This window comes from Nicotiana tabacum, chromosome 6 (assembly GCF_000715075.1).
Source record: "Nicotiana tabacum cultivar K326 chromosome 6, ASM71507v2, whole genome shotgun sequence".
Classification (NCBI taxonomy): Eukaryota; Viridiplantae; Streptophyta; class Magnoliopsida; order Solanales; family Solanaceae; genus Nicotiana; species Nicotiana tabacum.
This window is the reverse complement of record NC_134085.1, coordinates 209505250-209519153: the sequence shown is the minus strand read 5'-3', so window position 1 is coordinate 209519153 and position 13904 is coordinate 209505250. Positions and strand designations below refer to the sequence as shown.

Genomic DNA, 13904 nt, shown 5'->3' with positions numbered 1-13904 from the left:
TCAAATATACTATTCTTTCGTTAAGTTTGTTCAAAGTGAGCATTCAATCATATGTGACACTGACATTTGATGAGGTGAATGTCACATGACTTGCCACTTCAGCGCTCCTAACCCATTTTATCCCTCTTCTATTTTTTTCCGCGGCTAAATTTTTTAGTCCCCTCTACCACTATTGATATCACTGCCATGAAAAATATTGTATTTTAAATTTAATCTTATATATATGGATCATGGACGCTGAGGTGGTATGCCATGTGGCATTCACCTCATCAAATATCAGTGTGTCACGTACTACTAGATATTCATCTTGAACAAATTTAATAGAAGAAATATATATTTAAACTAATAGTATTACAGTAGCAATATATTTGGACCCAATATATATAAGGAATGATATATTTAATAGTATGTGACCCTTTGCCTTAGTTTTTAAAATCCAATTTGTCCACGTTTCCCAGTTTTAAAGACAATACCTTTCACAGTCTTTATTCTCAAGGAAATAAGGTGTTGGTCCATTTCAAGTTGGTCTTACAATAATGACAACATCGCCTCTAACAAGTTGAGATCTTTTGAATCTTTGCTTCCAAATTCTGTAGAATGGCTGTCCTAAAAGAAGGGAGCAGACCACCATGGGTAGGACTTGCTGCTGCTGTTTGGGTACAAATAGCAGCTGGTAACGCTTATACTTTCCCACTCTATTCCCCTGCTTTGAAATCAGTGCTGGGTTTCAGTCAGCAGCAATTGACTATTATTGGAGTTGCTAATGATATTGGGGAGAACGTTGGCATTCTTCCAGGCATAGCTTGCAACAAGTTCCCACCTTGGGTTATTTTGCTTGTTGGTGTTTGCCTTTCTTTCTTTGGCTATGGCGTTCTTTGGCTTGCTGTTAGCCAGACTCTGCTCTCTTTGCCTTATTGGGTTGTGAGTTCTTGATTTCTTTTTCTTTTTCTAGTTCAATTAGCTTATTGTTACAGACGTCTTTAGGGGCGTCCTCATATTTTATATCAATTCTATCTATATTTATTCTAATTTGTTGGGTGGTGTGGGGTGGGGTGGGAGAAAGATTGCGCTATAATTGATTTCATGTTTAGTCTCCTGAAGCTGTAGACTTGTTTAGTCTGATACAGAAATCATGAGTGAATGCTGATGCTGGGGATAATAGGATAAATTTTGGTACTCTTCCTTGTATCTAGTAGTCTTAAGGTATGGGATTTTGATTTTTACATTGTAGCTTTAAACCCCACAAACCACGACTCTTTGATTGTGAGGGTTTTTTTGACCTTAGTAAATGCATGTGACTTGAATTCCTCTGTTAATCTCTGTTGTACGAGTTCATGTTCAGTTTGGCATGGAATAGATTTTTTTTTTTTGGTTGAGAAAGTTGGCTTGGAATATATATTTTCTTTTCATCATTTGGACTGGAATAGATATCCGAGGAATAATTGGAGGAAACACCAAGTGTCACCAACCATTTCTAGTAGGTGTGTCATTTCACTATTGTTATATTACATTTTCAGTAATCTTTTAGAAGTCTAGAGATTCTCCTAATGAGGAGATTGAAATGTGTGAACATGAGTGCAAATGTTCTGAACCTTCTAAAGGCTCACTTCTTGATATGGCTTCCATTGACATAATTTCCGTGTGAGACATTTTACTTTGTTAAGAGCTATATAACAAAATTTGGGCTTGTGTGTTCTACAGAACTTGTTCACATAGTACAGAACTTGTTTCACCTTGTTATCTTTGTCCATATCTGATTGAATGGCAGCTTTGGCTTGCACTGGTGGTTGCTACGAACAGCAGTGCATGGATGGGCACAGCAGTACTTGTCACCAATATGAGGAACTTCCCTCTCAGTAGAGGCACTGTTGCTGGAATACTGAAAGGTTATGTTGGCTTGAGTGGTGCAGTTTTCACAGAGATCTTCGCTATGGTTCTTAACGATTCAGCTTCGGAGTTATTGCTCTTTCTAGCATTGGGAATTCCCATCATCTGTTTGGTCATGATGTACTTTATCCGGGCTTGCACACCAGCTTCCGGCGAGGATTCCTCAGAGCATGTCCATTTTATTTTCACACAAGCAGCAAGTCTCTTGCTTGCAGTTTATCTTCTCACTACAACAATTTTGAAGAGCACGCTATCTCTAAATAGTTCCATCTCCTATATTCTTGCTGGAGTAATGGTTATTTTCTTGATGTCTCCTCTAGCCATTCCTGTGAAGATGACACTGTTTCCGTCTCTTCATAAGAGATCTGGAAAATTAGATGGTTCCTCAAACAATTTGACTGAAGAAGAAGTCAGTTCCAGCCAAACAGCGTCTTTATTAACTCCAATTTCATCAGAAGCAGACCTTGGGAGCTTTCATGAAGGTGAAGATGTTTCTGAGGTAGACATGCTGCTGGCCGAGGGCGAGGGTGCAGTGAAGAAGAAAAGGAAACCTAGAAGAGGGGAAGATTTCAAGTTTCGTGAAGCTGTTGTTAAAGCTGACTTCTGGCTTCTGTGGGTAGTATACTTCCTCGGTGTTGGGTCTGGTGTAACTGTTCTAAATAATTTAGCACAGATTGGAGTTGCACTTGGTGTAAATGACACAACGATATTGCTGAGTTTGTTCAGCTTCTGCAATTTCTTGGGCCGTCTTGGGGCAGGTGTTGTTTCTGAACACTTCGTGAGGTATTAATCTGGCTTCTTCCACCTATTTTCTTTGTTTCTCAAGAAGGAAGGTGGCTAGTATGCTGAAGTTCTCTCTCTTGCTCACTTGGCTGGGGGCTAGGCAATAAAATGCTTTCATTCTTTTGACGTTTCTTAAATGATAGTATTGCTAGCTTTAAATTTATCCATTTTCATTGTTGCTAGCTCCTCATTTTCATGATTGATAATGCATTACTTTAATTAATCGTTCAATGCTAACTTCAAGAATGACTTGAACTGATGATTGCTAGATCGTTGTCTAGTTTGATTGTGACCAATAATTAACACTTGTATCATGTCTATTGCAGGTCAAAAACAATTCCACGGACATTTTGGATGATGGTAACACAAATCATCATGATTGTAACATTCCTTCTATATGCTTCAGCTCTGAGTGGTACTCTCTATGCTGCGACTGCATTGCTAGGGATTTGCTTCGGCGTTCAGTTTGGTGTGATGATTCCAACTGCCTCCGAGCTTTTTGGCTTGAAACATTTTGGCATAATATTCAACTTCATGCAGCTCGGCAACCCCATTGGAGCACTTCTGTTTTCTGGTCTACTGGCTGGTTATGTCTATGACGCTGAGGCAGGAAAGCAACAAGGACCCCACTGTCTGGGCGCAAATTGCTTTAGACTCACATTCCTGGTTTTAGCAGGAGTTTGTGCCTTTGGCGCATTCTTGAGCATGATCTTGACCATCAGAATTAGACCAGTTTACCAGATGTTGTATGCTGCAGGTTCTTTCCGTGTGGCCCAGGATTCTGATCACTGATTGGTATCATCACTTTTTGCATCTATATATATAAGTTATAACTAGAGTTTTACCTGTTTTAAAGAGCCATGTAGCATTTCCCTACCGTTAAGGAAAGGCTATCCTCAACTGAGAATATAACTGGAAGTGTTCTCTCGATGAATGTGGCTTCCATCATGTTCCTCTGGATGAAACCAATAGTTGTGTCTTAGTAAGATGTACTAATGTTGATTTCGTAATAATTTTGGCGACAGCTTGAGGCTTCTATATCAGGAAATAAATAGTGCATTGAATTGCCTGCAAATTGTTATTGTTCATTAAGTAAATCTTATTGGCTGATTCCGAAAATGTAGTGATGTATAGTATTAGCTTTTTATCCTTAGTATGAGCTGCTTAACAGTGCTAACAACTTGTAATCAAAAAAATTTCTGAATCTCCCCCCCCCCCCCCCCGCGCCTGTTCTGCCACTCTCTTGAAGGCTAGGTGAATTATTTTTCCATTTACCTAAGCTTTGGTAGGCAGCTGGTCGGACACCACTGTTATCATAAGAGAAATGAGGGAGAGGAGACAGAGTATCCCAAGAGGTAGGGGGAAGCGGCGCCTATGAAGTGGGATTTGCCACTTTATTGCGAGAGTAAACTTGCTGAAAATTTTGCATTCTTAACTAAATGCTAAAAAGGAAAAACTATGACACAAGATTTAATTACCATATGACCTTTTCAGAAATCAATTATTATTTGAATAGAATTTGTATGCCACCATAATAGCCATAATGGAGTATGAAGAAAGTATGGTAAAATTAGTTAAAACACTGCATTCTGCTGCTTACAGGCAATTAGTTCAGAAAAATATAATGCAACAATTCCAGAGAACACTTGAAGGTATCTAAAGGAAGGAAAAACATGAGGATAGTTTAACTTGCAAATTCCTCATCATTTCAATTCAAGTGGATATAAAGAATTCCAAGAACTTAAGTAGGTTTCAAGTCTTGAAACATTGTTTCCCACTTAATCTCTTCACTGTAAATGACATCCATGTCTTTATCATCGCGAAAACCCTCAACTGGAGAGCTTGAAGAACTGCTAATCCAACCATCAGAATAATCTATCATGAGATTGGGACTCCCATTTGTAAGCATCATTAACCTTCCTTGATTAGGAGTAGCATTAGTACTCTGCATTACTGGCCTTTCTTGTTTAGCTGCAGTTAATCTGTTATTCCTCTTCAGCATAGAGGCTTTCCATCTTGAACTGTAATTTCTCAGGGGCAGCAGGGCACTTGAATTTGGTCGATGAGTCCACGTGCTCAAGCGCTTAGCAAGTTGTTGCTTTGCTTGCTTGATTGCTAAAATAAACCATAAGATATGGATTCTTGAGCTTCTGCTCTTTTCCTTCCTAGCTAGCTTGAGGATTTCTAGCCTATGTTTGGCTATTGAAATGCCCATACTTTGGAGAAATTCATGGTTGAAATATTCTACATCATCTTGATCAAGTTCATTGTGAGCAAAAACAAGAGCATAGTCATAAACAAGAGAAGGGTCAAGGCTAGTTTTAGAGAGCCATGAAAACCAGTCCATGGTCTTTTAGTATATGTGTATGATTGTTGAAGATGGAGAGTGTTAAAGGAAAACCAAGATGTTGGAGTTTCCCAAATTTTAAGGACTTGGTGTTTTCATAAGAGTTGGTTTGATTGGATATCGGATGGTAGTTGAAGGTGAGAGGGACAAAAGAGGAAGGACCCGTGAACTAATTAAGACTATGTTCCTTTTAAGAATAGAGTCATAGACCACAAGTCCATAAGTTTGATCAGACTTTTCATACCTGCACGAGTGAGGATTTCTCTTGTGGGGTTCATATCTGCCACCAGTCACGGCTTAGAAGATGGTTTCTTATGGACTTCAAACTATCCAAAAAATGATTTTATTTGCAAACTGTCATTTCCCATTAATTAATAATGAATAAAGAAAGGAAATAGAGAGATGGGCTGGTGATTACAAGTCTATTTTTAACCAATGGAGGAAATTAGTATTAGTTTAACAATTTCACAACATTTTATGTGATAGTTGTCTTGATCTTTATAGTTCCTGATTTGGTTGAAGAAGCTTTCCTATGGACCCCTCAATGCTTATAATTTCTCAATATCACTTCGATGTACGATTCATTGGTTTGAAAATAACTCTGTACACTTCAAATACAGTGAAAAAAAAATCAATGGGTTATTTGTTGCAGGTACCAATCAGTCGCCATGAGCAACATTTACTCGTGCCTCCATAATTGCTCAATTAAACCTTTCTGGTAAGCTTGTTTGAAGAATTTGGATTTCTGCTATTGTTGCATTCAACATTGGAAACAAAGATTAAGCTAAAGTTACAATACCGTTGAGACCACCTAGTCATGTCAAAAACACTTTATTTGAGACCAACAAAGGTAGAGCTTTGAATCCGAATACAAGTAAAATGACAAACTATTGTCGTTTATAGCTCTCCATTCACATTTCTTTTATTAGCTCTAGTCATCCAGCAACAACATAATCAGATTGTGCCTGTACAACTTCCCTGGATGAAGTGTTGAATCATGCTATAACAACATTTCGCCCTATTCAACAAGAAGTAGCTAAATTTTGTAGTACAACTCAAAAAATTACTACTTGAGTTGAATGCCATCAGCCAGAGAAACTGTGAAAATACTACTACAAATAAGTTCGTTCTCAATAAAGCCCTGCCCCATGCAAAACCACTTCACTGCTTCTTGTTAAAGAAAATAAAAAAAAGTAAAAGAACGGACAATGAAAATGCCTTGGTCCGCAGCTAGGTTGCCCGCAACTAATCAGCAGCCATAAACGGGTCTGTACCACCAAGATCCGCCACTAGTGGTTCCAAATCAGCTTGGTCTTCATCTTCTGGGGCAAAGTACGTGGGAAATGGAAGCGTTGAAATATCTGGCTTCTTGTACACAGAATCTTTGATGAACACAAAGTTACCTTCAGCTCCTGGAACCTGAAAAGGGAGTTACAGTATAATGTATGTCTTCAGTATGAACACAAAGTTACCTTCACTGGCTCTGTGTTATCTACCCGTATAACTGAGCAAGGACTGGCATCATACTGAAGAATTTCACACTCTTTACAAGATCAAAGCAGTTTTATCACAGTTCCATGTAAGAGATCGAAATGACACCCTTCTCCAGACTTAAACTCGTAGTTACCTCAAGAAGGAAAAGTGACCCCCCACCCTTAGTTCCCATATATTTGCATACTGCTCAGTTTTTTGATTGGCAACTAATATTCATTAGAAAGCATACATGGGGATTAATAATGTTGATTGCTGATGTTACACTGCCAACCAGCTCTCTCTCTCTCCATCTCTCTCTCTTTTTTTTTTTTTTGATAAATTACCAACTCTTTTAGTCAAATTGAGTTTGAACGCATAGAATTTCATCTTAACGATTGCACAAGAAAGAGAATTATAATCAAATTATGAGTACAATGTGATAACTCTCATACCTACTTGTTTCAAGTTTAAAAATAAAAGAAAAGGGTTTCAAAATCTTGCCTGGCCTTTGACCCACATCAAGTTTCTGGCAGGATCAATCTTGTAGACCCAAACATTTTTAACAGTTCGTTGCACTCCACCCATGCGCCCAGGCATCTTTCTCCCTTTAAATACCTTTAAAGCAAAAAATACAAATTAAGCAGAAGCTTGTAACATTAACTAGATTCCACGACAGCACTATCCAAAAGCAACTGTTCGTTTACTTCAAATCAAATGTTTAGCAAAATGAGCTAATTAAGGATATCAAATGCAACTTCAGTAGAGTTATCTGGCCCAGATGAGAGGTTAAAGCTCCCAACTAATTTAGAATATCACAGGCTGTTAAAAATAATTTAGACTACATGAAGGTCAAACTCAACAACGTGATGGAGGATTGCATGAGCATACTTCTCGAAGTGACCCATAGTTTATTAGAAATAACATAGCAGAAAACTCAGAGACAAGAAATAATTGCATGTACAAAAGAATGGTTACTCTTTTATAAGCCCAATCCTGCCCTAATTTTTTTTAGGAGGGTGGGGTTTTCAAAATTCTGTACAGCGTAATTTGGTAAAAATAAAACTCATGTACTGTAATTTAGTAAATAAAATTGAAGAAAAGGTAATATCTACCTTTCCTGGAGCATCTCTTTGACCTGTCGAACCAATACTTCTGTGGGATAATGAAGCACCATGTGATGCAGGCATACCTTTAAACCCCCATCTTTTCATCCCACCCTACACATATGAAATTCCCCATCTTTAGTACAGTTCATAAACGAGATATACCCTCCAAGAGTGATACAGCACTAACAGTTAATTTGCATAAGAGGTGGAAGACAAAGTAGAAAGGTGGAATTTTGTTATACAAACAAAAAAATATTTCTACCATTAGCTAATGGTTAGAGAGCTCATATCCAATATACCATGACCGTAGTAAGCGCTACTACTTCTGTTAAAAAACTGCCATGAAGATTAAGAAATGCTCAATAGGCAACAAAATTTGAAAAATTCAAGTTGTGCCTTTAAGTTGGTCTATGAAACACTCAATGAAGTCCAGCGACTAGGTTTCAAACCGCCACTTTGAAGTCCAATAATATTGTAAGTCTATCACTCACACTAACTGCCTAAAAGAAAAAATTATGACTCAAGGTTTAATTACCATGTGGCCTTTTCAGAAATCACTTATTTGAATAGAATTTGTATGGAGAGAAATTGGTGCAGTGAGGGGACTGATGGAAGGTCCTTGGGCGGTTTGTGGCGATTTTAACGTTACAAGGTACCCTTCTGAAAAACGGAAATGTTTAAGGAGGTCCAGAGCGATGGTGGAGTTCTCGGATTTTATAGAAGATATGGAGTTGATAGATCTTCGACTTGAAGGAGGCAACTATACTTGGTTCAAAAGGGACAATCATACAGCGGCTTCAAGAATTGATAGATTTCTCATTTCAGAAGAATGGGATGTAAGCTTCAGAAACATCAAGCAAACTATCCAACAAAGGTTGATTTCGGACCATTCACCTGTGGCTCTATACTGTGGTGCGTGGGAACAAGCTAAATCATACTTTAAGTTTGAAAATTGGTGGCTGAACGTGGAAGGTTTTGATGACAGAATTAGAGAGTGGTGGATATCTTTCGAATTTTCAGGAAGATCTGATTACATTTTAGCTTGCAAGTTAAAAGCTCTCAAGGGCAAGCTAAAAGAATGGAGCAGAAGTTACGAAGGTAATTTGGGACTGCAAAAATCAAAATTGCTAAGTCAACTAGCAGATTTTGAGACAACACAACAACTAAGAGCGCTGACAAAGGAGGAATCAGTGAGGAAAGCAGCTACTCTAATGGAGATTGAGGAGCAACTCAAGAATGAAGAAATTGCATGGAGACAAAAATCAAGAGCTTTGTGGCTCAAAGAAGGGGACAGGAATACAAATTTTTTCCACCGGACTGCAAATGCACGCAAGAGAAACAACAACATTGATCAAATAATGATTCGACATGAAGTAGTCGAGGATCCAGAAAGAATAGAGAATGAGATCATTGAATTCTACAAGGAGTTATACACAGAACCTGAACAGTGGAGACCAACGGTCAATTTCGAAAATAGTTCAAGCATTTCTGAATCAGAAAGGGAGTCTTTACAGAGTAACTTTGAGGAACAAGAAGTGCTGAGCAGTCTGAAGATGTGTGAAAATGACAAGGCTCCAGGTCCAGATGGATACAAAATGGGTTTTTTCAGAAAGTGTTGGGACATTTTGAAGGAAGATATCATGACGGTTTTTAACAACTTCCATTCACAGGAGATGTTTGAGAAAAGCTTCAATGCAACATATATAGCTTTGATTCCAAAGAAGACAGGTGCGAAAGAATTGAGAGATTTCAGACCGATCAGTCTGATAGGGAGCTTCTACAAATTGCTCTCAAAAGTCTTAACTGAAAGACTTAAGAGGGTGGTTGGGAAAATTGTCGATGCTCAACAAATGGCGTTCATCAAAGGAAGACAAATAATTGATGCAGTGTTGATTGCAAATGAAGCTGTGGACTCAAGAATAAAAAAGAAAGAACCTGGAATCTTATGCAAATTGGATATCGAGAAGGCCTATGATCATGTGAACTGGAGCTTCCTACTAAGAATGTTAGAACTAATGGGTTTTGGGCAAAAATGGATTAGATGGATGAAATTTTGCATATCTACTGTGAAATTCTCCATTCTCATAAATGGATGTCCTAAAGGTTATTTTCATTCACACAGAGGTCTCAGACAAGGTGATCCTTTATCTCCCTTTCTATTCATTATAGCCATGGAAGGATTGAACAACATGATCAAAACGGCTAAAGTCAGTGGATGGGTTAAAGGTTTTGAGGTAAACAGGAGTGGGGCTAACAATCTAGAGATCACACATCTCCAATATGCTGATGATACTCTAGTCTTCTGTGATGCTGAAAAAAACCAACTTAGATTCTTAAGGATCATTTTGGTTTTATTTGAGGGAGTATCAGGATTACACATTAACTGGAGAAAGAGCAATATTTTTCCCATTAATGAAGTTAACAACATAGGGCAACTGACACAGATATTGGGAGGAGAAGTTGGGTCCCTACCAACTGTTTACCTTGGGATGCCTCTTGGTGCAAGATCCAAATCAAAAGAAATCTGGAATTCAGTCATAGAAAAGTGTGAGAAGAAGTTGTCAAGATGGAAATCGCAATACCTATCATTGGGGGGTAGGCTAGTTCTAATCAACTCAGTATTAGACTCACTATCTACTTACATGATGTCTTTGTTCCCAATTCCAGCAGGCATTTTACAGAGATTGGACAAACTCCGAAGATCATTCCTTTGGCAAGGCAATAAGGAGAAAAAGGTCTTCCATTTAGTTAAATGGAAGACACTCACAATGGATAAAAAACAAGGTGGATTGGGGATAAGGAATTTGAAGAACCAAAGCAAGGCTCTTAGAATTAAATGGTTATGGAAGTACTCTCAAGAACCCCAATCTTTATGGGGCAAAGTGATCAAAGCAAAGTATGGTGAAGAAAATAACTGGGTGTCAAAAAAAGTCAGAACATCATATGGAGTAAGTGTGTGGAAATCCATCAGAGAACTTTGGCCTATAATGAAGAATCACTCCTCCATAAGAGTGAACAACAGAAGGAACACATCATTTTGGAATGATAATTGGTTAGGAATTGGAAGCTTAAAGGAAAGATACCCAGATATGTTCGGTTTAGCACAAAACCAGCATAAGACAGTAGCTGATATGAGGAGTCGTCAAGGATGGGAAATAGCTCTAAGAAGACAGCTGAATGACTGGGAGATAACAAGATTAGCTGACCTTTACAAAGAGTTGGAAGCATTTACAGGATTACAGGAAGGTTTGGACTCAATATGGTGGAAGAGGCACAACAGAGGGGTTTACCGAGTGAAGGATGCATATAAGATTTTGAATCATAATAATCAACAAGTAGACACATGGCCTTGGAAACATATATGGAAAACAAAGATTCTATACAAGGTAGCATGCTTCACTTGGCTACTAGCAAAGGAGGGGGTATTAACCCAGGATAATCTCATAAAAAGGGGAATTTCTCTGTGTTCAAGATGTTTTCTATGTGGGGAAAATGCAGAAACTGTCACCCATTTGTTTCTACATTGCAAGATTACAGACCAACTATGGAAAATCTTTATTAGTCTTAGGGGTATTTCATGGTCAATGCCATACAGGCTTAAAGATGTCCTTTATAGCTGGGAAGAAGCTGGAGCTGAAGCAACTAGCAGAGACAGATGGAGGACTGTTCCGGCTTGTATTTGGTGGATAGTTTGGAGGGAAAGGAACACTAGATGTTTTGAAGACAGAAGCAATCCAATACAGAAGATCAAACTCAATTGTATTCTTCTTTTTTGTTTTTGGTGCAAACAGATGTACACAGAAGATACATTGACAATCATAGACATACTAGGATCTTGCTAGGTCTCAAATTAGAACATCTCCAAATTCTCTCCATGTAAATTTGGTTTTCAGTGCAACCTATGTACTGATATTTATAATATATACAATAGTTACCAATTCAAAAAAAAAATAGAATTTGTATGCCACCATAATAGCCATAATGGAGTAGGAAGAAAATAGCACCAAGTTTTGATAGGTTGAAGCTAGACCTAATATTGATCAAAGCCGGTCAATCAGTTAAGGACAGAATGAGTATTTTCATAAGTATTTCACACATGTAATTTTTCCTTGTTTTGATCTAAGTTCAAAATAATTTAAGAAAGGTAGCTAAGTAAACAAGTCGTCTAAAAACTCTGGTCAACCAAAAAATTAGCTTTCCTTTTCAGCTTTTCTTTGGGCGAACTTTTCATAAATAATCCCTATCCGAACTTTGTGGAATTCTTGATTGAACTACTTTGCTAGAGAGTGATAAGAGAACCTTCCAAGGAGTGCATAGTTGATAGACAATTCTTTCTTGGTTAGGGCAACTTGTATATATTGATACTGAACATGGAAGTACACCTCCTTATTGCATTTTTATTGATGAAGTTCTAGGCACTCATTAGTGAAAAAAACTTCACTTTCTTTCGATAATTATGTCTTACTGTCTTCTGGAGTCCTAAAACAATTAGCAGTTCTACCTACTTCTCTCAATAGATATCTGGACCAAAGCAGATGGCGTGATCGAGAACCAATAACATGAAAAACCGTAACACTCATACCAGCACAAAATGGATGAAGGGTCTTCCAACATGCCACATACGAGAAGCCCTTTAGTCAGTACAGTTGATCGCTAAATAGTCGAGAAAACTATAGAAGTGTAGAAAACATTTTTGCTTATATAAAGCGTTAACTCAATTTTCATTTTTTTTATAAGGTAAGTGCAATTTTCATTTAATATAGCGAAGTGAGTAGTCCATACCAGGTAAAAAGCGATCAATAAGATATATCAAACAATAAACACAATCAAGATTACTCCACACCTGAAAACCTTTTCCTCTTGTAATTCCAGTAACATCCACATACTGGCCAGGAACGAAATGGCGGACACTGATGCTTGTTCCACCAGGAAGAAGAGCATCTTCGGTAACTGGAAATTCCTTCAACTTTCTCTTCATGGGTACACCTTGTGCTCTAAAATGACCTACTTCAGGTTTTGTCAAATGCTTCTCCTTTTTGTGAGCACACCCAATCTAACTAACACCATAATAAAGATCAATTAAATAACAATCTATAGCATAAAGAGTAATTCATGCAGTCCTTAAAGTCATTTATTCAACCAAAATATCTTTTATTTACTGATTTTGGTCGATTTTGTAAAGAAATTACTCAACCAATATCGAGCTTAAAAGCCACCAAAATATCAATTTCAGGCTTGAAAACACATTCACAAAGTCGTCACAACGATTACAATGACACATTAATTACAACAATATGAAAACTCTTTCAGTGATGAGTTCGAATTAAGGGGTCAGATAAATTGGTAACAGTCAGTATATCATACACTTAACAAAATATTTCTTTTTCTTTTTTTGGACAAAGATTCAGCCTTTAAGAAGTTAGCATAATTGATTCACCTGTAGGGCGGAGAAGCCTTCTTTCTCCGGTGTTTTGACCTGGGAAACAATGTTATCATCTAACCAAAGGATGGTGATGGGGAGGCGTTCCCCCCATTTGTCCCAGAGTGCTGTCATTCCACATTTTACGGCTATTGCTCCTGTCCGTTTCGAGTTTGGAGTCATGATCCTAGGCTTTCCTTCTATAATCCGATTCCTTAGTTCCTCCACTTGGCTACTGAAAGTTCTTAACTGGGTTTCTGAGAAGAGGATGCGGACATGAGAAATGAGGCTTCTCGCCATTGAATTGAGGAGTTCTCTTTCTCCTTTTTCTCCCTCTACCTCCTTCTGTCTGTATGGGAAAATAGGAATGGAGAAGATACAAAACAATGTTATAGTACTAGCAATTCACAGCATTTTTCTTTAAGACATGAAGAGAAAAAAGTCTAGTAATGCAATTTAAATCCAAGCAACATAACCGAAGATGCAGTAGGAACAAAAAATAGAGCTATCAACCTAAGCTTACCTCAACAAGACTGGTCGGCGACGACAACTGAAGAGAACCGTGAAGAGTGAAGTCTAAAGGGCCTTTGGAGTTAGGGCTGCGGCCGAAGCCCAACCATAGCCATTTTTCAGCCCGTTATTTAAAATATATTCAAACTTTATAATGTATTTAAAAATTAATCAATTTTTTGAGCTGCCAACTTAAAATTCAAGACTAGTAGCCGGTTTGACCAAGCTTCTTTTTGGTCAAAAGTGCCTTTTTTTTTGCCAAAAGTACTTTTGGCCAAAAATTGAAGCATTTGGCCAAGCTTTTGGAAAGAAAAAAAGTGTTTTTGAGGAGAAGTAGAAGAATAGCCTGTTTGGCCAAGCTGGAGAAATCAGCTTATTT

General features: G+C 37.9%; 3 protein-coding genes across 4 annotated transcripts; 1 reads left to right on the top strand and 2 right to left on the bottom strand.

Moving 5' to 3' along the window:
• Positions 1-408: 408 nt before the first annotated feature.
• LOC107831883 (protein NUCLEAR FUSION DEFECTIVE 4-like) lies at positions 409-3745 on the top strand. The gene is made up of 3 exons (XM_016659682.2): positions 409-921; positions 1769-2670; positions 2997-3745. The coding sequence occupies exons 1-3, from the start codon at positions 598-600 to the stop codon at positions 3460-3462; spliced, it is 1692 nt and encodes a 563-aa protein (XP_016515168.2). The 5' UTR covers positions 409-597; the 3' UTR covers positions 3463-3745.
• A 371-nt stretch (positions 3746-4116) lies between these two features.
• Positions 4117-5253, bottom strand: LOC107831885 (uncharacterized). The gene has a single exon (XM_016659684.2). The coding sequence runs from the start codon at positions 5015-5017 to the stop codon at positions 4412-4414; it is 606 nt and encodes a 201-aa protein (XP_016515170.1). The 5' UTR covers positions 5018-5253; the 3' UTR covers positions 4117-4411.
• Positions 5254-5835: 582 nt separating this feature from the next.
• LOC107831882 (large ribosomal subunit protein uL3m) lies at positions 5836-13656 on the bottom strand. 2 transcript variants are annotated; one of them, XM_016659680.2, is made up of 6 exons: positions 13539-13656; positions 13034-13364; positions 12440-12649; positions 7603-7707; positions 6992-7105; positions 5836-6436 (listed from the first exon to the last, which is right to left on the bottom strand). In XM_016659680.2, the coding sequence occupies exons 2-6, from the start codon at positions 13313-13315 to the stop codon at positions 6263-6265; spliced, it is 885 nt and encodes a 294-aa protein (XP_016515166.1). In that variant the 5' UTR covers positions 13316-13364; positions 13539-13656; the 3' UTR covers positions 5836-6262. The 2 variants fall into 2 exon arrangements, with proteins under 2 accessions (XP_016515166.1, XP_016515167.1); XM_016659681.2 differs by lacking the exon at positions 13539-13656 and having other exon boundaries at positions 13034-13504.
• Positions 13657-13904: the final 248 nt, after the last annotated feature.

What these genes read in the sequence shown, in the direction of transcription:
- LOC107831885 (XM_016659684.2), bottom strand. Translation starts at nt 5,017, where the DNA reads ATGGACTGGTTTTCATGGCTCTCTAAAACTAGCCTTGACCCTTCTCTT.
- LOC107831883 (XM_016659682.2), top strand. Translation starts at nt 598, where the DNA reads ATGGCTGTCCTAAAAGAAGGGAGCAGACCACCATGGGTAGGACTTGCT. An exon ending in TCTCTTTGCCTTATTGGGTT is followed by an intron (nt 922 to 1,768) that starts GTGAGTTCTTGA and finishes ATTGAATGGCAG; the next exon opens with CTTTGGCTTGCACTGGTGGT. An exon ending in GTTTCTGAACACTTCGTGAG is followed by an intron (nt 2,671 to 2,996) that starts GTATTAATCTGG and finishes TGTCTATTGCAG; the next exon opens with GTCAAAAACAATTCCACGGA.
- LOC107831882 (XM_016659680.2), bottom strand. Translation starts at nt 13,315, where the DNA reads ATGGCGAGAAGCCTCATTTCTCATGTCCGCATCCTCTTCTCAGAAACC. An exon ending in AAGGCTTCTCCGCCCTACAG is followed by an intron (nt 12,650 to 13,033) that starts GTGAATCAATTA and finishes GGTGTTAGTTAG; the next exon opens with ATTGGGTGTGCTCACAAAAA. An exon ending in AAAGAGATGCTCCAGGAAAG is followed by an intron (nt 7,106 to 7,602) that starts GTAGATATTACC and finishes TTTGCTTTAAAG; the next exon opens with GTATTTAAAGGGAGAAAGAT.